Source organism: Pristiophorus japonicus, chromosome 27, assembly GCF_044704955.1.
Source record: "Pristiophorus japonicus isolate sPriJap1 chromosome 27, sPriJap1.hap1, whole genome shotgun sequence".
NCBI lineage: Eukaryota > Metazoa > Chordata > Chondrichthyes > Pristiophoridae > Pristiophorus > Pristiophorus japonicus.
Genome location: NC_092003.1, coordinates 4,009,761 through 4,029,900, shown reverse-complemented (window position 1 = coordinate 4,029,900; position 20,140 = coordinate 4,009,761). Strand labels below are relative to the sequence as shown.

The following is a 20,140-nucleotide window of genomic DNA, read 5'->3' as shown; positions in this document are numbered from 1 at the left end:
GGAATTCCCTAGGACAAGGCCAAGGGCTTCATAATGACCACAATCTCAACAGTTATCAATGGCATTATGTACAAAGCAATCAAATATGACGACCTACATCCGCACCCCTTAAAAATAATGTGTTTCAATAACCAGGGGCTTAGATTTAAAGTAATTGGTAGCAGGATTCGAGGGGAGTTGAGGAGAACTTTGTTCACCCAGAGGGTGGTGGGGATCTGGAACTCACTGCCTGAAAGGGTGGTATAGGCAGAAAACATCGCACCTAAAAAGTACTTGGATGTGCACGCGAAGTGTCGTGACCTACAGGGCTACGGACCGAGAGCGGGACAGTGGGATTAGTCTGGGTGACTCTTTTGGCCAGGCTGATGACACAGTCACACGATGGGCCGAATGGCCTCTGTTATGTATGAATAAAAAGTCTGACCAGATACTGTGAGCTCAAAGTAAATTGTGGCCTTAATCTTTTATTACAGGTCTCTAGAGTGCCTCTCCAGCCTGTGGGGCCTCCTTAAGTACAGGTGCTCCCAAGGGATTGTGGGATCCCTTAGGACTCCAGGGGATGAGCCCTCTGGTGGTTACACAAGGTATTTACAGGTTTACATACATAACAGTCTCCTTCTGTGCTGTGAATGGTTCTAAAGGGTGAGAATCACCTCTTGTTGTGAAATCAACATGACAACATATTTGCTCTGTGGTAATGTCATGAGTCAGTGCATGGCGTGAGACGGTGTCATGACTGTTATGCCGTGCTGATAGCCTCCAGTCTCTGGACCACTGGGTCCAGGGCTGGCTGCTCAATCACCTGCCCTTGAAGCACCGCATGTTGTTATGTGTAAGAAATGGAGATGCAAAATGATTCGGTAGCTTGGTTTCCCCAATAGGAGGGGCCAGTCAGCGCCTGTTTATGCGCAGACCACAAATGCTGTTGGCTGTTATTTCAGAAGCAGACAGGCACACGCATACCACAGCCTCCACACATCACACACTAGGGCAATCGGAATGGTTAGAAAGTTGTTAATAACCCCTCAACAACATGTCCAGACAGGGCATTATTTCTTCACATATCTCAACCTCTACTGTAGTTCTCAACCACCCACACACACACACACACAAACCCAAACCCAATCTTCAGCTTTAAACAAATATACAAGAGCAACTAAGAGTGGCAAAGGGCAACCAAACAACCTCGAAGGGGTGGGGGGCCACCTGAGTGTCACAGGCAAATTGGCAGGGACAGGAATTGCAAACAAGCAGGCGGCTAAAAAACCCAGCCACATGTGTCGACAGTACATTGCCACAGCCCGCCTGTGCATGCATTGTTGCACACTCACTCACAGGTCTCTGCACACTTACACTTGCAGAATTTGCACTGCCCCAGTCTGGATTTGCTCTGTAAGTTGAGGCAAAGCGAACTGCATTGTTTTGGGTTCGGTACAATGCAGCGTCTAGTCATCCCGGGACCTTAAGGGCCAGTCTTGGAGCCCGGGGAGGTGTTCATATTTGCTCAACAGCAGAAGTGTGATTCGATGTTCTGACTGAACGGAAATCGCTCGTAGTTTGAAACCTTTTCGGTGACGCCCTGCCCAAGAACGAACAAGGAAGGGCAGAAGCGAGGAACGCAGGAGACAGGTTTTTATTTTATCGAGACACACAGGAAAGAAAGTTTTGCCACCTGAACTCTTCAACAACTGGAATCAGGACAACTGGATTCTGTGGACAGTGGTGAGGGCAACTTGTGATACTATGTAGGGGCGAAGTGTATACATGTGGTATGGTTGGAGTGCTTTCTGTTCATTCCCTGAAGTTTGTGGGACGTGTGTGTAACTGCGTTGGGACAGATGAGTCTCTGAAATCTGTTACAGTGCAGGGAAGCCATTGGGCCCATCGAGCCCATGCTGTGCCGGCTCTGTGACAGAGCGATCCCACCAGTCCCACACCCCCCTGCTCTCTCCCCACAGCCCGGCACATTTCTCCTGTCCCAGTATTGATCCAATTTCCCTTTTTGAAAGTTATTATTGAATCTGCTTTCCACCGCCGTGTTCCAGATCACAACTCGCTGCGTAAAAACATTCTCCCCTCCGGCTCTTTTGGCAATTATCTTAAATCTGTGTCCTCTGGTTACTGCCACTGGAAACAGCTTCTCCTTATTTACTCTATCAAAACCCTGTATGATTTTGAACGCCTCTATCAAATCTCCCCTGAACCTTCTCTGCTCTGAGAACCGCCCCAGCTTCTCCAGTCTCTCCACATAAAGTGCAGTACCCTTAATTAAAAAAAATAACACAAATCAAAACACCTCTTTCACTATTTAAACTTTTTTAAACAACAATTTGTTGGAACATAAGAAATAGGAGCAGGAGTCGGCCATTCGACCCCTCGAGTCTGCTCCGCCATTCATTAAGATCATGGCTGATCTGATCATGGACTCAAAGCCACTTGTCTTGTTTATAAATGCTTATTTACATATTTAGAATAAATGTATTTGTGTTACATGGGGACAGGAGAAGGCCATTCAGCCCTTCGAGTCTGTTCTGCCATATTGTAATCTACCTATTTAAATGATATCCCCCCCCCCCTTATTTACCTTAATGAGGGTGTGCTGACTTTATCTTGACCCTTTAACCGCATCTCCTTGTGGCGTTCAAGGGAGACGGGTGAGAGACCTCTTCGATAGTGCGGTCCCACGATGATGATCTCAGTCCTTTCTGCCGGCACAGCCCTTGGTGCCTCTTCCTGACACCACAGCTGGGACCCTAGAATGTGGGCACGTACTCTGCCATCACCCTACTTCATTTTGAGGGCAGTGCTTTGCGCTCCCGTGGCACCAGAATTTCCATTTCTATTGGTGGTGCATTTCTGCGAAGGTCCTATCCCTCTGGAGTCACGATTAGTGGCTTTCACGGATATCATCGATTCATGGTGAGACGGCACCTGGAGTACTGTGCACAGTGTCGGTCTCCTTACCTAAGGAAGGATATACTGGCCATAGCGGGAGTGCAGCGAAGGTTCACCAGACTGATTCCTGGGATGGCAGGACTGTCGTATGAGGAGAGATTGGGTCGACTAGGCCTGTATTCACTGGAGTTTAGAAGAATGAGAGGGAATCTCAGTGAAATGTATAAACTCTGACTGGGTTGGACAGACTGGATGTGGGGAGGATGTTTCCCCGGGGCTGGGAAGTCTAGAACAAGGGGTCACAGTCTCAGTATACGGGGTAGGAAATTTATGTCTGAGATGAGGAGAAATGTTTTCACTCAGGGTGGTGAACCTGTGGAATTCTCTACCACAGAAGGCTGTGGAGGCCAAGTCACTGAATATATTTAAGAGGGAGATAGATAGATTTCTAGAAACAAAAGGCATCAAGGGGTATGGGGAGAAAGTGGGAATATGGTGTTGAGATAGAGGATCAGCCAGGATCATATTGAATGGCGGTGCAAGCTCGAAGGGCCGAATGGCCAACTTCTGCTCCCATTTTCTATGTTTCATTGCGAAACCCCCAGGTCCCATTGAATGCAACACCAGCACTGCTGAAAAGGAAGACAGAAGGTGGGTCAATGTGGCTCTGTGAAATACCAGTCGATTGTGGAAGGGAGAAGAGACTGAGGGAGGTGAGATGTTTCACAGTTTTGTGATTTTCAGAAAGAATGAGTTAGTGTGGAAGGCAATGCATTGAGTCTTCATTTCAGCACTGTGAGGATGTAAGACATTTAATTTTAATAGTTATATTCCAACGCTCTGCTGATCAGCCTCTATCTTTCACCTGACACTTCATCCCAAACTCTGCTGTCCCATATCCTAACTCGCACCCAGTCCCGCTCACCCATCATCCCCTGTGTCCTAACTCGCACCCAGTCCCGCTCACCCATCACCCTCCCTGTGCTTGCTGGCTCCCGGTTAAGCAATGCCTCAAATTTTAAAATCTCATTCTCGTGTTCAAATCTCTCCATGGCCTCCTCTCCCCTTCCCTATCTCTGTAACCTCCTCCAGCCCCTACACCCCTCCCTATCTCTGTAACCTCCTCCAGCCCCTACACCCCTCCCTATCTCTGTAACCTCCTCAGCCCTACACCCCTCCCTATCTCTGTAACCTCTTCCACCTCTACACCCCTCCCTATCTCTGTAACCTCCTCCAGCCCTACACCCCTCCCTATCTCTGTAACCTCTTCCACCTCTACACCCCTCCCTATCTCTGTAACCTCCTCCAGCCCCATACACCCCTCCCTATCTCTGTAACCTCCTCCAGCCCCTTCACCCCTCCCTATCTCTATAACCTCCTCCAGCCCCAACGCCCCTCCCTATCTCTGTAACTTCCCAGCCCCTACACCCCTCCCCATCTCTGTAACCTCCTCCAGCCCCTTCACCCCTCCCTATCTCTATAACCTCCTCCAGCCCTACACCCCTCCCTATCTCTGTAACCTCCTCCAGCCCCATACACCCCTCCCTATCTCTGTAACCTCCTCCAGCCCCTTCACTCCTCCCTATCTCTACAACCTCCTCCAGCCCTACACCCCTCCCTATCTCTGTAACCCCCTCCAGCCCCTACACCCCTCCCTATCTCTGTAACTTCCTCCAGCCCTACACCCCTCCCTATCTCTGTAACCCCCTCCAGCCCCTACAACCCTCCCTATCTCTGTTATCTCCTCCAGTCCTACAACCCCCCCCCCCCCCATCTCTGTAACCTCTTACAACCCCCCCGAGATCTCTGCACTCCTCCAATTCTGCCCTCTTGCACATCCCCTGATTTCCATCGCTCCACCATTGGTGGCCATGCCTTCAGCTGCCTGGGCCCCAAGCTCTGGAACTTCCTCCAGAAACCTCTCCGCCTCTCTCTCTTTTAAGACGCTCCTTAAAACCGACACCTCTGACCCAGCTTTTAGTCGCCTGTCCCAATATCTCCTTATGTGGCTCAGTGTCAGAGTGTGTCTGATTTACACTCCTGTGAAGCACTCTGGAAAGTTTCAGGTATACAACCTGTAAGTGTGTTTTATGCAGTCGTGGACAGAAAGCCATGAATTGTGCTGCAAGGGTGCAGTGATGGGATTATTGGCCCACCAACCCATTATTGATTTCAGAGCACAACATGGTCTGTGTAGAAACTGAGTTGGAACCAATGAACGGTGGCTAGGCTGGAGTCCAATCAAGAGCAGTTTATAACCACCATCTTAATCCTCCAATTCAAGTGTTTTAAAATTAAGATGCTTAGTTGAAAGGTGACGTTCATAGTGCAAGACATCACAAAGGTTGGAAACGGTAGGAGAGAAGATGAATCAATCAAGTAGTAATGGATTAATAGCAAGCTATTGTGGTTTTAAAAAAAAAACCTGAAATTAAAAGCTGGAAACCACTCAATCATACAGTGTTGAACATGTCCATTCGGCCCATCATGCTGGCTCCTTTCCAAGCACTTATCCAATTCCCGGTTTGAAAGTCACTATTGAATCCGCTCCCACCGCCCTTTCAGGCAGCGCGTTCCGGATCACAACAACTCGCTGCGTAAAAAATAATTCTCCTCATCTCCCCCTCTGGTTCTTTTGCCAAATAGAAACATAGAAACATAGAAAATAGGTGTAGGAGTAGGCCATTCGGCCCTTCGAGCCATTCAATATGATCATGGCTGATCATGCAACTTCAGTACCCCATTCCTGCTTTCTCTCCATACCCCTTGATCCCTTTAGCCGTAAGGGCCACATCTAACTCCCTTTTGAATATATCCAATGAACTGACCTCAACAACTTTCTGCGGTAGAGAATTCCACAGGTTCACAATTCTCTGAGTGAAGAAGTTTCTCCTCATCGCGGTCCTAAATGGCTTACCCCTTATCCTTAGACTGTGTCCCCTGGTTCTGGACTTCCCCAACATCGGGAACATTCTTCCTGCATCTAACCTGTCCAGTCCCGTCAGAATTTTATATGTTTCTATGAGATCCCCTCTCATTCTTCTAAATTCCAATGAATATCTTAAATTTGGGTCCCGCTGGTTACCGACCCTCTCACCAATGGAATCAGTTTCCCGTCATTTACTCTGTCAAAACCCTTCATTTTATGATCATTTCAGTGAAATTTACGTGGGAGGGATTTGACTCTGGCAGCAACAGCCAGTACTGCCTTGTTTATGAATATCTACGTCCACACCACACCTTTTGGTTGTAACGCATTTATTGCAAGTTCGTCGAGCGATAATCAGTAGCTAATTATTGCCAAGTAATGTGTCCCGTATATAGTAAAGTAAAAAAACATGTGTTTATGCCAACGCTGTACAGTAGCCTTCAAATCAGGAAATGTCCCCATGTGATTTACAGAAAGAAAGATTTGCATTTAAATAGCACTTCTCACAACCTCAGGACGTCCCAAAGTGTTTCACAGCCAATTAACTACTTTTTGAAGTGTAGTCACTGTTGTAATGTAGGAAACGCGGCAGCCAATTTGCGCACAGCAAGCTCCCACAAATAGCAATGTGATGATGACCAGATCATCTGTTTTAATAATGTTAATTTGAGGGATAAATATTGCTTCCATAAGAAATAGGAGCAGGAGTCGGTCATTTAGCCCCTCGAGCCTGCTCCGCCATTCAATAAGATTGTGGCTGATCTTCGACCTCAACTCCACTTTCCTGCACTGTCCCCATCTCCCTTGCTTCCCTTAATATCCAAAAATCTATCGATCTCGGCCTTGGATATACTCAACAACTGAGCCTCCACAGCCCTCTGGGGCAGAGAATTCCAAAGATTCACCACCCTCTGAGTGAAGAAGTTCTCCTCACCTCAGTCCTAAATGGCCGACCCCTTATTCTGGGACTGTGTGACACCCCTGGTTCTAGACTCCCCAGCCCAGGGAAAACACCCTCCCTGCATCTACCCTGTCAAGCCCTGTAAGAATTGTGTGTGTTTCAATGAGATCACCTCTCGTTCTTCTAAACTCGAGAGAATATAGGCCTTCTTCGAAAGAGGGCCATGGGATCTTTTACATCCACCTGAGAGGGCAGACGGGGGCCTCGATTTAACACGTCATTTATGAAAGACGGAAAGAGTGCAGAGGGCATAAAACAGGAAGTCGGAGGCAAGGGGAGGGGCGGAACTTAACAGGAGCTTCATTCGTTGCTTTGAAGACACAATTCTGTTACATGGTAGGTCCGTGAGGAACAGATACACAATATTGCTCCAAGCCCCATCCAACGTGATAGGACGGACTGCTAACCGCTTTAATTCACCCGACTTCACTTAAAGCGAAATTACAAACAGCAGCCAATTGGCGCACACGAATCAAGCTGCTGAATAAGCAGTGGGCGGATGTTGGACATAAATAGCTACAGAAGCTAAACCATCCAGCAAAGTCTTCAGTTCAGAGACAGCACAGCACAGCACAGCACTCCTGTTCCAACTGCTATCTTTGTTCCTTGCACACTGATCCTGGGCTGTGGACCGGATATTGTGGTTTGTCAGCCAGATAAACTGAAGGCAGTGGCCTCTCTGTTTGTGACGGGACCTTGCTGCTTTTACTGCACCCTGTTTGTAAGCAGAGAGCTACCGCAACATCTTATTTAAGTGTCAGCTACGGCTCAGTGGCTAGCACCCTTGCCTCGCAGTCAGAGGGTTGTGGGTTCAAGTCCCTCTCCAGGGACTTGAGTACAAAAATAAAATCTAGGCTAACACTGCAGTGCATTGCTGAGGGAGCTCTGCACTGTCAGAGGGGGGTGGGTACTGAGGGAGTGCCGCAATGTCGGAGGGGGGGGGGGGTACTGAGGGAGTGCCGCAATGTCGGAGGGGAGTACTGAGGGAGTGCTGCATGTCGGAGGGGCAGTACTGAGGGAGCACCGCACTGTCGGAGGGGGAGTACTGAGGGAGTGCCGCACTGTCGGAGGGGGATTACTGAGGGAGTGCTGCATGTCGGAGGGGCAATACTGAAGGAGTGCCGCACTGTCGGAGGGGCCGTCTTTCGGATGAGACATTAAATCGAGGCTCTGTCTGCCCTCTCGAAGAAGAAGAGTTCTCCCCGGTGTCCTGGGGCCAATATTTATCCCTCAATCAACATACCAAAAAAAAAACAGATTATCTGGCCATTATCACATTGCTGTGTGTGGGAGCTTGCTGTGCGCAAATTGGCGTTTCCACATTACAACAGTGACTACACTCCAAAAAGTACTTCATTGGCTGTAAAGCGCTTTTGAGACGTCCGGTGGTCGTGAAAGGTGCTATATAAATGCAATTCTTTTTTTATCTTTCAGCAAGATTGCAGGGTGTTTATTTTTGGTCAGTTTTCTCCCCATCCTCCTCTGAAGGTGCTGAATCTCACCGTCCCACAGGCCCCGGAACCCCTCCGACTACCTCATCCAAGTGTCTGTTCTTGATGCGAGAACCCAGGCTTATGGGTGCCTGTCGACTGTTTGACCATCGCTGAGCCCAACCTTTGCCGGCTCCTCCCAAACCCACGATCTCCGACACCACCCAGAAGGACAAGGTGCATAGGAGACTGTCCTCTCCACATCTCGCACACGCACGCGCGCACACACGCACACAAACCATCCTGACTTGGACATGTATCGGCCGTTCCTTTGTCATCGCTGGGTCAAAATCCAGCAACTCCTGACTGTAATATATTTGCTTCATGGGTTCTTTGCTTAATAATTTATAGCAACACATTGCTATTAAGCACTTGTTGGTTTATTAGCAATCGCACTATACATTTCCAGTTCATCCACCAGGCTCATCGTGGATCCCCCGAATCCAACTAGCCGGGGTTTTATTGAGTCTTGTGAACATCACATGACTGGCTAAGCCATTCCCAACTCAACAGTTCTGCGAACCTGTGAGCATACTCACCGGTGCGTACATCACACTGACCCAACAACACCATGGGAGCGCCTTCACCCAGGGTCCGTTCTTGACTGCTTGCTGTTCTTTATTGATGGGCTGCCCCTCAGCAACCTCCTTTGACACAATATTGGCACCAATGATACTTGTCTTTAACTCCCCACCATCACCCTCAGGCACACCTCACTGTCACTCTAGGGCTGTCTCTTTGACCCTAAAGGTCTGGATGAGTCCGGACCATCTTCAGGTCAGATGGGAGGCACCCTGTTGTGAATCCCCTCTCTGCCCCCGGCTGCTGCCAAGACTGAACTCGGCAGTATGCCTTCCTCGTTCCTTCTCCACACTGAGCCGAGCTTCAAACCTCACTCCCTGTGCATTCCCAGGACTGCTCACTTCATAGAATCATACAGCACCGAAGGAAGCCATTTGATTCATTGTGCCTCTGACAGAGCTATCTAGGTAGTCCCTGCTCACTGGAGTTTAGAAGAATGAGAGGGGATCTCATAGAAACATATAAAATTCTGACGGGATTGGAAAGGTTAGATGCAGGAAGAATGTTCCCGATGTTGGGGAAGTCCAGAACCAGGAGTCACAGTCTAAGGATAAGGGGTAAGCCATTTAGGACCAAGATGAGGAGAAACAACTTCACTCAGAGAATTGTGAACCTGTGGAATTCTCTACCACAGAAAGTTGTTGAGGCCAGTTCGTTGGATATATTCAAAAGGGAGTTAGATGTTGTTATGTCCAAAATAAAGTAATGTGATTGAGTACTGTAGACGTAAGTGTGATCTTAGTCTCTTTATTCTGACTCCAGAGTGCAGGTACAGCATGGGAGGCCTGCTTATATACAGCACTCCCAAGGGATGCTGGGATCCCTTGGGACTCCAACAGATACGCCCTCTGGTGGCAGTAGAATGCTGGTTACATAGGGTTGCATACATAACAGATGTGGCCCTTACAGCTAACGGGATCAAGGGGTATGGAGAGAAAGCAGGAAAGGGGTACTGAAGTTGCATGATCAGCCATGATCATATTGAATGGTGGTGCAGGCACGAAGGGCCGAATGGCCTACTCCTGCACCTATTTTCTATGTATCTATGTTTCTATGTTCCCTTTCAAGTATTCACCCAATTCCCTTTTGAAAGCTACTATTGGATCTGCTTCCGCCAACCACACTTTCAATCAGTGAATTCCATCTCTTACGTCTCCGCACAAACCGACCTTCACCTCATGACCTCAAGCTTTGCTGTTAGCAGTGCTCTCCTCATCGTCCTCTTGAGGTAACCCACACACCCGTTACCCCTGAGCACACCGCCTGCTATTGACTGCTCCTTCAAGCACATCAGCTTCAGAAATCCTCAGCCTCATCCCTTTATTTGTCGCCCCACCCTACCCCTGCAACCTTCCCCAGGCCCACACCCCACCTCTTCCTCCCTTGTCCACCTGCCTCACCCCTCCATCTCTTTCTAAACTTCTTCACCTCGCTATCTCCCTCTGATTCAGAAAGTCTTGTGTTCGAATCCCACTCCAGAGGCCTGAGCACAAAATCCAGGCTGACGCTCCCAGTGCTGAGGGAGCGCCGCACTGTCGGAGGAGCAGTGCTGAAAGAGAGCCGTACTGTCGGAGAGGCAGTACTGAAGTAACGCCGCACAGTCAGAAGGGCGGTACAGAGGGAGCGCCGCACTGTCGGAGAAGCAGTGCTGAGAGAGAGCCGTACTGTCAGAGGAGCAGTGCTGAGAGAGAGCCGCACTGTCGGAGGGGCAGTACTGAGGGAGTGCCGCACTGTCGGAGGAGCAGTGCTGAGAGAGAGCCGCACTGTCGGAGGGGCAGTACTGATGGAGGGCCGCATTGTCGGAGGGGCAGTACTGAGGGAGCGCCGCACTGTCGGAGGAGCAGTGCTGAGAGAGAGCCGCACTGTCGGAGGGGCAGTACTGATGGAGGGCCGCATTGTCGGAGGGGCAATACTGAGGGAGTGCCGCACTGTCGGAGGAGCGGTACTGAGGGAGAGCCGCACTGTCGGAGGAGCAGTACTGAGGGAGAGCCGCACTGTCGGAGGAGCAGTACTGAGGGAGAGCCGCACTGTCGGAGGGGCAGTACTGAGGGAGGGCCGCATTGTCGGAGAGGCAGTACTGAGGGAGTGCCGCACTGTCGGAGGAGCGGTACTGAGGAAGCGCTGCACTGTCGGAGGGACAGTACTGAGGGTGCGCCGCACTGTCGGGGCGGTATTGAGGGAGTGCCGCACTGTCGGAGGGGCAGTACTTCGGGAACACTGTACTAAGGGAGTGCTGCACTATCGGAGGAGCAGCACCGAGGGAGTGCTGCACTGTCTTGAGGGGGTAGTACTGAGAGAGTGCTGCACTGTCGAAGGGACCGTCCTTCAGATGAGACGTTAAACTGAGGCTCCGTCTGTCGTCTTAGATGAATTTAAAAGATCCCACGGCCACTATTGGAAGAAGAACAGGAGAGTTCGCCCAAGAGTCCTGGGGCCAATATATATCCCTCAACCAACATCAGTAAAAAAAAACTTTATCCAATCATTATCACATTGCTGTGTGTGGGAGCTTGCTTTGCACAGATTGACTGCCGCGTTTCCCTAAATTACAACAGTAACTGCACTTCAAAAAGTACTTCATTGGCTGTAAAGTGCTTTGGGATTTCCTGATGATTTAAAACAGAGATGAGGAGAAATTTCTTCTCTCAGAGGGTTGTAAATTTGTGGAATTCGCTGCCTCAGAGATCTGTGGAAGCTGGGACATTGAATAAATTTAAGACAGGAATAGTCAGTTTTTTAAATGATAAGGGGTTATGGGGAGCGGGCAGGGAAGTGGAGCTGAGTCCATGATCAGATCAGCCATGATCTTATTGAATGGTGGAGCAGGCTCGAGGGGCCGTATGGCCTACTCCTGTTCCTATTTCTTATGTTCTTATATGAAAGGCGCTATATAAATGCAAGTTCTCTCTTCTTTCTCCCACGCCTTTGAACACTGGCTCAGCCTCTTTTAGCATGGTATTCTTCACCTTGCCCAACCTTTCTCCTCTACTTCCTGCCTATGACCAGTACTCTGCTAGTTTTGGTCACGTGGAAGGCATCTTATAATGCAAGCTGTTGTTTGAAAATAAATGAATTATAAAGAGAGAGGTGATTAAAAGCAGGATGAGGTCAGAAGTGCAAATATACACACTGCAGATCGTTCCAGATCAGTGACATGTGTTAAATATATTTAAGGTAGAAATATACTTAAGCTAGAGAAATATATTTAAGGTGGAGATAGACAGATTTTTGAAAGTTAGGGGAGTCGAGGGTTATGAGGAGTGGGCAGGGAGGTGGAGCTGAGTCCATGATCAGATCAGCCATGATCTTATTGAATGGCGGAGCAGGCTCGAGGGGCCGTATGGCCGACTCCTGCTTCTATTTCTTATGTGTTGGACTCTTTTGGCTTCTCTGACTAGTGCTTTTATCACTGTTAGACATTTATCACTGACGTTTCAGAGTCACGCTCGGCTAATAAAACAAACCTCCTTATTTGCTCTTCGTCTTGACAATAACCTCCAGTCATAAACGGAGCCGGATGTTGGACCCCTGGCTCGGGCTGTGCCAGAACCCCGCTGAGGCGCGCAGGGGAAAGCCAGAGAGGGAGGCAGGGAGCAGATCCACGCGCTCTGCTCCGGGAGCCCCAGACAATCCCTCGTTATTCATTAAATGTCGCACGTTTACGCAGGGAAGGGGAATTGGCGGGCGCTGGGCGGACATGCACGGATTTTAATGGGAGGGAATAAGAACATAAGAAATAGGTGCAGGAGTCGGCCATTCGGCCCCTCGAGCCTGCTCCCGCCATTCATTGAGATCATGGCTGATCTTCTACCTCAACGCCACTTTTCCTTGATTCCCTTAATATCCATAAATCTATCGATCTCTGTTTTGAATATACTCAAAGACTGAGCCTCCACAGCCCTCTGGGGCAGAGAATTCCAAAGATTCACCACCCTCTGAGTGAAGAAGTTTCACCTCATCTCAGTCCTAAATGGCCGACCCCTTATCCTGAGACTGTGAGCCCTGGTTCTCGACTCCCCAGCCTGGGAGAAACACCCTCCCTGCATCTACCCTGTCCAGCCCTGTAAGAATTTTGTGTGCTTCAATGAGATCACCTCACATTCTTCTAAACTCCAGAGAATATCGGCCTAGTCTACTCAATCTCTCCTCATAGGACAATCCCCCCATCCCAGGAATTAGTCTGGTGAACCTTCGTTGCACTCCCTCTGTTGTATCCTTAGGTGCTCTAACAATGACTCCACAAGGCAGTGTGTTGTACTTGAACTGTAATGATCTTAGTCCTTTATTAGTTAACTCCAGAGTGAGGAATACAGCTTGTGGCCTACCTTTTATACTAGGCCAGGCACACCTGTACAGGTAACCTGCTGTGCCTTCTGGTGGCACACCTTGATATAGTACCAACAGTGGCCATGTAAGATACATGACGCCCTCTATGGCAAGTATATCCTTCCTTAGGTAAGGAGACCCAGCTGTGCACAATGAGCCAGAGTGCCTGCTCCCAACTGCCATCCAGTGACCCCTGCTCGGAGGGTTGTGTGTGTGTGGACATTGAGAAAGGATAGGAATGTTCCCACCCCATGGTAAAAGAAAGAAAGACTCCCATTTATACTCCGATTTGCACCACCTCGGGTTGTCCCAAAGCGCTTTAGTGGTGTGGCGACACAAGAGATGGAATTCACTGCCGGAAAGGACAGTGGAAGCAGATTCAACAGTAACTTTCTGAAGGAAATTGGATAAATACTTGAAAAGGAAACATTTGCAGAGCTACGGGGAAAGAGCAGGGGGGAGTGGGACTAATGGGATCGCTCTTTCAAAGAGCCGGCACAGGTTCGATGGGCTGAACGACCTCCTCCGGTGTTGTATGATTCTGTCCTTTATCACAGCAAAGCAATTAAGGACTCGAGTGTCTGGAGGATTGCAGGCACAAAGCTCTATCTCCGCATCCTCTGTCGCTACCACGTGTTTCGCTGTCTCACCTTTCCTCTTACTTCCCAGCCACTAATTTTCTGCCCTCTTCTCATGGTCTCTCATGCTGGGGAATGGCAGTCCGGCAGCTATCCAGTACCAGAGGTGCAGATTCATACCTGCAATCCTGCAGACTCTGTTCGCTCAATTGGCTGTAAAGCACTTTGGGCATCCTGAGGTCTGAAAGGTGCTATAGAAATGCAAGTCTCTCGCTCTTTCTTTCTCCTCTCGCTCTTTCTCTCTCCTCTCGCTCTTTCTCTCTCTTCTCGCCCTTTCCCTTGCCCTCGCCCTCCTGTCCTCGCCCTCTTGTGCCCTCGCCCTCTCACGCCCGCTTTCGCCCTCGCTCTTACTCTTTCTCTCTCTCTCTCTCTCTCTCTCTCTCTCTTTCTCTCTCTCTTTCTCTCTCTCACGTTCTTTCTTCCCTTTTCTTTCTGCAATGTGTGTTTGACTCACTGGTTGCTCTCTCATTGGCAGGTAGGTTGAAAGATGGCGCTGGGTGGCATAGACGCATCATGGGAGCTGAAGATTCAAGTTGAAGAGTCTGGCCCCGAGGCAGAACCCATCACGCTGAGGGTTGCGGGGGACGTACACATTGGTGGAGTCATTCTCCAACTCGTTGAAAAAATTGGTAAGTTCTAATAATGGTAAACTACTGACAGTCAACTGAGACACGGGTATAATGATGTCCTTTTACATAGAATGACATAGAATGTACAGCACAGAAACAGGCCATTCGGCCCAACTAGTACTGGAGTTTATGGTCCACACGAGTCTCCTCCCACTTCATCTGCCTCATATCAGCCTTTCAGCAACTCTTTTTATTCCCTTTTCTGTCGTGTACTTCTCTAGTTTCCTTGTGAATGCATCCATGCTACAAGTTTCACATTCTCACCACTCTCTGAGTAAAAATAAATTCTCCTTATTTCCCAGTTGGATTCATTAGTTTCTTGTATTTGTGGCTCCTAGTTGGGGATCTCCCACAAATGGAAACATTCTCTCCACATCTACGCTGTCCAACCCATTCATAACTTTAAAGATCTCCATCGGGTCATCTCGTAAGTCTTCCCTTTTCTAAAGGAAAAAAACCCTGAACTGTTCAATCTCCCTCGGCACCGCCCCTCCGACAGTGCGCCGCTCCCTCAGTACTGCCCCTCCGACAGTGCGGCGCTCCCTCAGTACTGCCTCTCCGACAGTGCGACGCTCCCTCAGTACTGCCCCTCCGACAGTGCGCCGCTCCCTCAGTACTGCCCCTCCGACAGTGCGCCGCTCCCTCAGTACTGCCCCTCCGACAGTGCGCCGCTCCCTCGGCACCGCCCCTCCGACAGTGCGGCGCTCCCTCGGCACCGCCCCTCCGACAGTGCAGCGCTCCCTCAGTACCGCCCCTCCGACAGTGCGCCGCTCCCTCAGTACTGCCCCTCCGACAGTGCGGCGCTCCCTCGGCACCGCCCCTCCAACAGTGCGGCGCTCCCTCAGTACTGCCCCTCCGACAGTGCGGCGCTCCCTCAGTACTGCCCCTCCGACATTGCGGCGCTCCCTCAGTACTGCCCCTCCGACAGTGCGGCGCTCCCTCAGTACTGCCCCTCCGACAATGCGGCGCTCCCTCAGTACTGCCCCTCCGACAGTGCGGCGCTCCCTCAGTACTGCCCCTCCGACAGTGCGGCGCTCCCTTAGTACTGCCCCTCCGACAGTGCGGCGCTCCCTCAGTACTGGCACTGGGAGTGTCAGCCTAGAGTTTTATGCTCAAGTCTCTGGAATGACAAGCTTCTGTATCTTCCTGATGGACAGGATAGTCCGATCCTCTCCTGATCTCTACACATGTACAGTTTTCAAATGGTGTGGTTGGGGATCATGTAATAGCTGTCCGGAGCAGAAACCTTGGCTTTAGGAAACATGCACTAGTGGTCAATGAAGTCACCAGTACAGAGCTGGAGTACAGCAATCTGACCTTTTATGTCGACATGCGGCGGAGGTCGTTTCTGTTTTGAGCCACTAATTCTGGCTCTTAACCGCCTGAGATCCCCGGCTTTGTAGCTCGAGCCTCACCAATGAAACGTCGCTGCGTACTCATTTTTTGCCTTTGCCGATGTGGAAGGATGTGGTTTATTCGGCCTCTGGCAGATTGGATGAGTAAGATACAAACCAGGGCAGGAAGTTGCAGTGTGTTGCTGGCAGTCATGTGAGGACCGGGTTCAGCAGAGCAGTAGCGTCTGACACAAGCCCTCCAAGAGTCTGCAGAAGCTGCGCTCGGAGGTGGAGGAAGCCATCTTCTGTTGTGGTGCAGCGATCTCGGCCATTTTGCATCATTCCCTGGAAAGGACCTTGACCCAGGAAAGAGCCCGAAATGGGGAGAGGGATGTCGGGAAATAATAGGAGCTGGTTTACTTGGTTCTAATGTGATGAGAGTCTGCTTTTTCTCTGTAAGGCTGTTTAATGAAATGTGGTCCCAAGCTTTTCATCTCCATGGGCCACTGAGGCAACTCCATGGAATCTGGTGGACCACATAAGAACACAAGAATTAGGAGCAGGAGTCGGCCATTCAGCCCCTTGACCCTGCTCCACCATTCACTAAGATCATGGCTGATCTTCGACCTCAAACTCCACCTTCCCGCTCGATCCCCATATCTCTTGATTCCCCTAGAGTCCAAAAATCTATCTATCTCTCAGCCTTGAATATACTCAACGACTGAGCCTCCACAGCCCTCTGTGGTAGAGAATTCCAAAGATTCACCACCCTCTGAGTGAAGAAATTCCTCCTCATCGCAGTCCTAAATGGCCGACCCCTTATCCTGAGACTGTTTCCCCTGCCCCCTGCCCCCACCCAGTTCTAGAAGCTCCAGCCAGGTGACACAGCCTCTCAGCATCTATCCTGTCAACCTCCCCCTCAGAATCTTACATGTTTGCTATTCCTCAGATAAGCACAGATTGTCCTCTCTTGGCACTGTTTAGACTGGGATAGCTATTGGGGCAGGGGTGGGGGGGGGAGTGTAGACAAATGGAAGGGTACTCTTGCACCCAATTTTCCATGGTCAGCTCAGTAGCCTCAGGTGTCGATTGGGAGCACAATAGTGGTAGGAGGAATGTGTCCTGTGATATTTACAGGCACGGGGCCAATTAAAGGGGAGCGTCTTACTAAAGCGAATCTTCTCAAAGCCATTATCAACCTTTGCTAGAGCTGTAGGGACCGGGGTCTCAACATGCACTGCCATCCGTCATCTACAGGTCACCTGCTGGCATGTACATCAGCCGTTCCTTCATTGTCGCTGAGTCAGACTCCTGGAACTCCCTACCTAACAGCACAGTGGGAGCACCTTCACTACCTTCTCAAGGGCATTTAAGGGATGAGCAATCAGTTATAACAGGGCCTTGGTGAGACCGCACCTGGAGTATTGTGGACAGTTTGGGTCTCCTTACCTAAGGAAAGATAAACTTGTCATAGAGGGAGTGCAGCGAAGGTTCACCAGACTGATTCCTGGGATGGCAGGACTGTCGTATGAAGAGAGATTGGGTCGACCAGGCCTGTATTCACTAGAGTTTAGAAGGATGAGAGGGGATCTCATTGAAACGTATAAAATTCTGACGGGGTTGGACAGACTGGATGCGGGGAGGATGTTTCCCCCCTGGGCTGGGAAGTCTCGAACAAGGGGTCACAGTCTCAGGATACGGGGTAGGAAATTTAGGAGCGAGATGAGGAGAAATGTCTTCACTCAGAGGGTGGTGAACCTGTGGAATTCTCTACCACAGAAGGCTGTGGAGGCCAAGTCACTGAATATATTTAAGAGGGAGATAGATAGATTTCTCGACATGTTTCGATAAGATCACCTCTCATTCTTCTGAATTCCAATGAGTAGAGGCCCAACCTGCTCAACCTTTCCTCATAAGTCAACCCCCTCATTTCCGGAATCAACCTAGTGAACCTTCTTTGAACTGCCTCCAAAGTAAGTATATCCTTTCGTAAATATGGAAACCAAAACTGCACGCAGTATTCCAGGTGTGGCCTCACCAATACCCTGTATAACTGGAGCAAGACTTCCCTGCTTTTATACTCCATCCCTTTTGCAATAAAGGTCAAGATTCTATTGGCCTTCCTGATCACTTGCTGTACCTGCATACTATCCTTTTGTGTTTCATGCACAGTACCCCCTAGAAACAAAAGGCATCAAGGGGTATGGGGAGAAAGCGGGAATATGGTGTTGAGATAGAGGATCAGCCATGATCATATTGAATGGCGGTGCAGACTCGAAGGGCCAAATGGCCGACTCCTGCTCCTATTTTCTATGTCTATGTTTCTAAATGCCAGCCTTGCCAGTGATGCCTACATGCCTACAAGGCAAAGAACAAAAAGGGCCACTGTACAGCAAAATTCTAAAAGGACAAAGGGTGTTAAAAAAGCAAGCCTGAAGGCTTTGTGTCTTAATGCAAGGAGTATCCGCAATAAGGTGGATGAATTAACTGTGCAAATAGATGTTAACAAATATGATGTGATTGGGATTACGGAGACGTGGCTCCAGGATGATCAGGGCTGGGAACTCAACATCCAGGGGTATTCAACATTCAGGAAGGATAGAATAAAAGGAAAAGGAGGTGGGGTAGCATTGCTGGTTAAAGAGGAGATTAATGCAATAGTTAGGAAAGACATTAGCTTGGATGATGTGGAATCTATATGGGTAGAGCTGCAGAACACTAAAGGGCAAAAATCGTTAGTGGGAGTTGTGTACAGACCTCCAAACAGTAGTAGTGATGTTGGGGAGGGCATCAAACAAGAAATTAGGAGTGCATGCAATAAAGGTGCAGCAGTTATAATGGGTGACTTTAATATGCACATAGATTGGGCTAGCCAAACTGGAAGCAATACGGTGGAGGAGGATTTCCTGGAATGCATAAGGGATGGTTTTCTAGACCAATATGTCGAGGAACCAACTAGGGGGGAGGCCATCTTAGACTGGGTGTTGTGTAATGAGAGAGGATTAATTAGCAATCTCATTGTGCGAGGCCCCTTGGGGAAGAGTGACCATAATATGGTGGAATTCTGCATTAGGATGGAGAATGAAACAGTTAATTCAGAGACCATGGTCCAGAACTTAAAGAAGGGTAACTTTGAAGGTATGAGGCATGAATTGGCTAAGATAGATTGGCTAATGATACTTAAGGGGTTGACTGTGGATGGGCAATGGCAGACATTTAGAGACCGCATGGATGAATTACAACAATTGTACATTCCTGTCTGGCGTAAAAATAAAAAAGGGAAGGTGGCTCAACCGTGGCTATCTAGGGAAATCAGGGATAGTATTAAAGCCAAGGAAATGGCATACAAATTGGCCAGAAATAGCAGCAAACCTGGGGACTGGGAGAAATTTAGAACTCAGCAGAGGAGGACAAAGGGTTTGATTAGGGCAGGGAAAATGGAGTACGAGAAGAAGCTTGCAGGGAACATTAAGGCGGATTGCAAAAGTTTCTATAGGTATGTAAAGAGAAAAAGGTTAGTAAAGACAAACGTAGGTCCCCTGCAGTCAGAATCAGGGGAAGTCATAACGGGGAACAAAGAAATGGCAGACCAATTGAACAAGTACTTTGGTTCAGTATTCACTAAGGAGGACAGAAACAACCTTCCGGATATAAAAGTGGTCAGAGGGTCTATTAAGGAGGAGGAACTGAGGGAAATCTTTATTAGTCGGGAAATTGTGTTGGGGAAATTGATGGGATTGAAGGCCGATAAATCCCCAGGGCCTGATGGACTGCATCCCAGAGTACTTAAGGAGGTGGCCTTGGAAATAGCGGATGCATTGACAGTCATTTTCCAACATTCCATTGACTCTGGATCAGTTCCTATCGAGTGGAGGGTAGCCAATGTAACCCCACTTTTTAAAAAAGGAGGGAGAGAGAAAGCAGGGAATTATAGACCGGTCAGCCTGACCTCAGTAGTGGGTAAAATGATGGAATCAATTATTAAGGATGTCATAGCAGCGCATTTGGAAAATGGTGACATGATAGGTCCAAGTCAGCATGGATTTGTGAAAGGGAGATCATGCTTGACAAATCTTCTGGAATTTTTTGAGGATGTTTCCAATAAAGTGGACAAAGGAGTACCAGTTGATGTGGTATATTTGGACTTTCAGAAGGCTTTCGACAAGGTCCCACACAGGAGATTAATGTGCAAAGTTAAAGCACATGGGATTGGGGGTAGTGTGCTGACGTGGATTGAGAACTGGTTGTCAGACAGGAAGCAAAGAGTAGGAGTAAATGGGTACTTTTCGGAATGGCAGGCAGTGACTAGTGGGGTACCGCAGGGTTCTGTGCTGGGGTCCCAGCTGTTTACATTGT

At 49.1% G+C, this 20,140-nt stretch overlaps 1 protein-coding gene across 3 annotated transcripts in view; it reads left to right on the top strand.

The window, feature by feature from the left end:
• Positions 1 to 1,491: 1,491 nt before the first annotated feature.
• LOC139239425 (fermitin family homolog 3-like) overlaps positions 1,492 to 20,140 on the top strand; it is a 65,670-nt gene continuing 47,021 nt past the window's right edge. Inside the window, exons 1-3 of one of the 3 annotated variants that reach the window (XM_070868152.1) lie at positions 1,492 to 1,722; positions 3,501 to 3,608; positions 14,297 to 14,450. In XM_070868152.1, the coding sequence (XP_070724253.1) occupies positions 14,309 to 14,450 (142 nt within the window). In that variant the 5' untranslated portion in view covers positions 1,492 to 1,722; positions 3,501 to 3,608; positions 14,297 to 14,308. The remainder of the gene's footprint in view (positions 1,723 to 3,500; positions 3,609 to 14,296; positions 14,451 to 20,140) is intronic. The other 2 variants (XM_070868153.1, XM_070868151.1) reach the window with 2 other exon arrangements.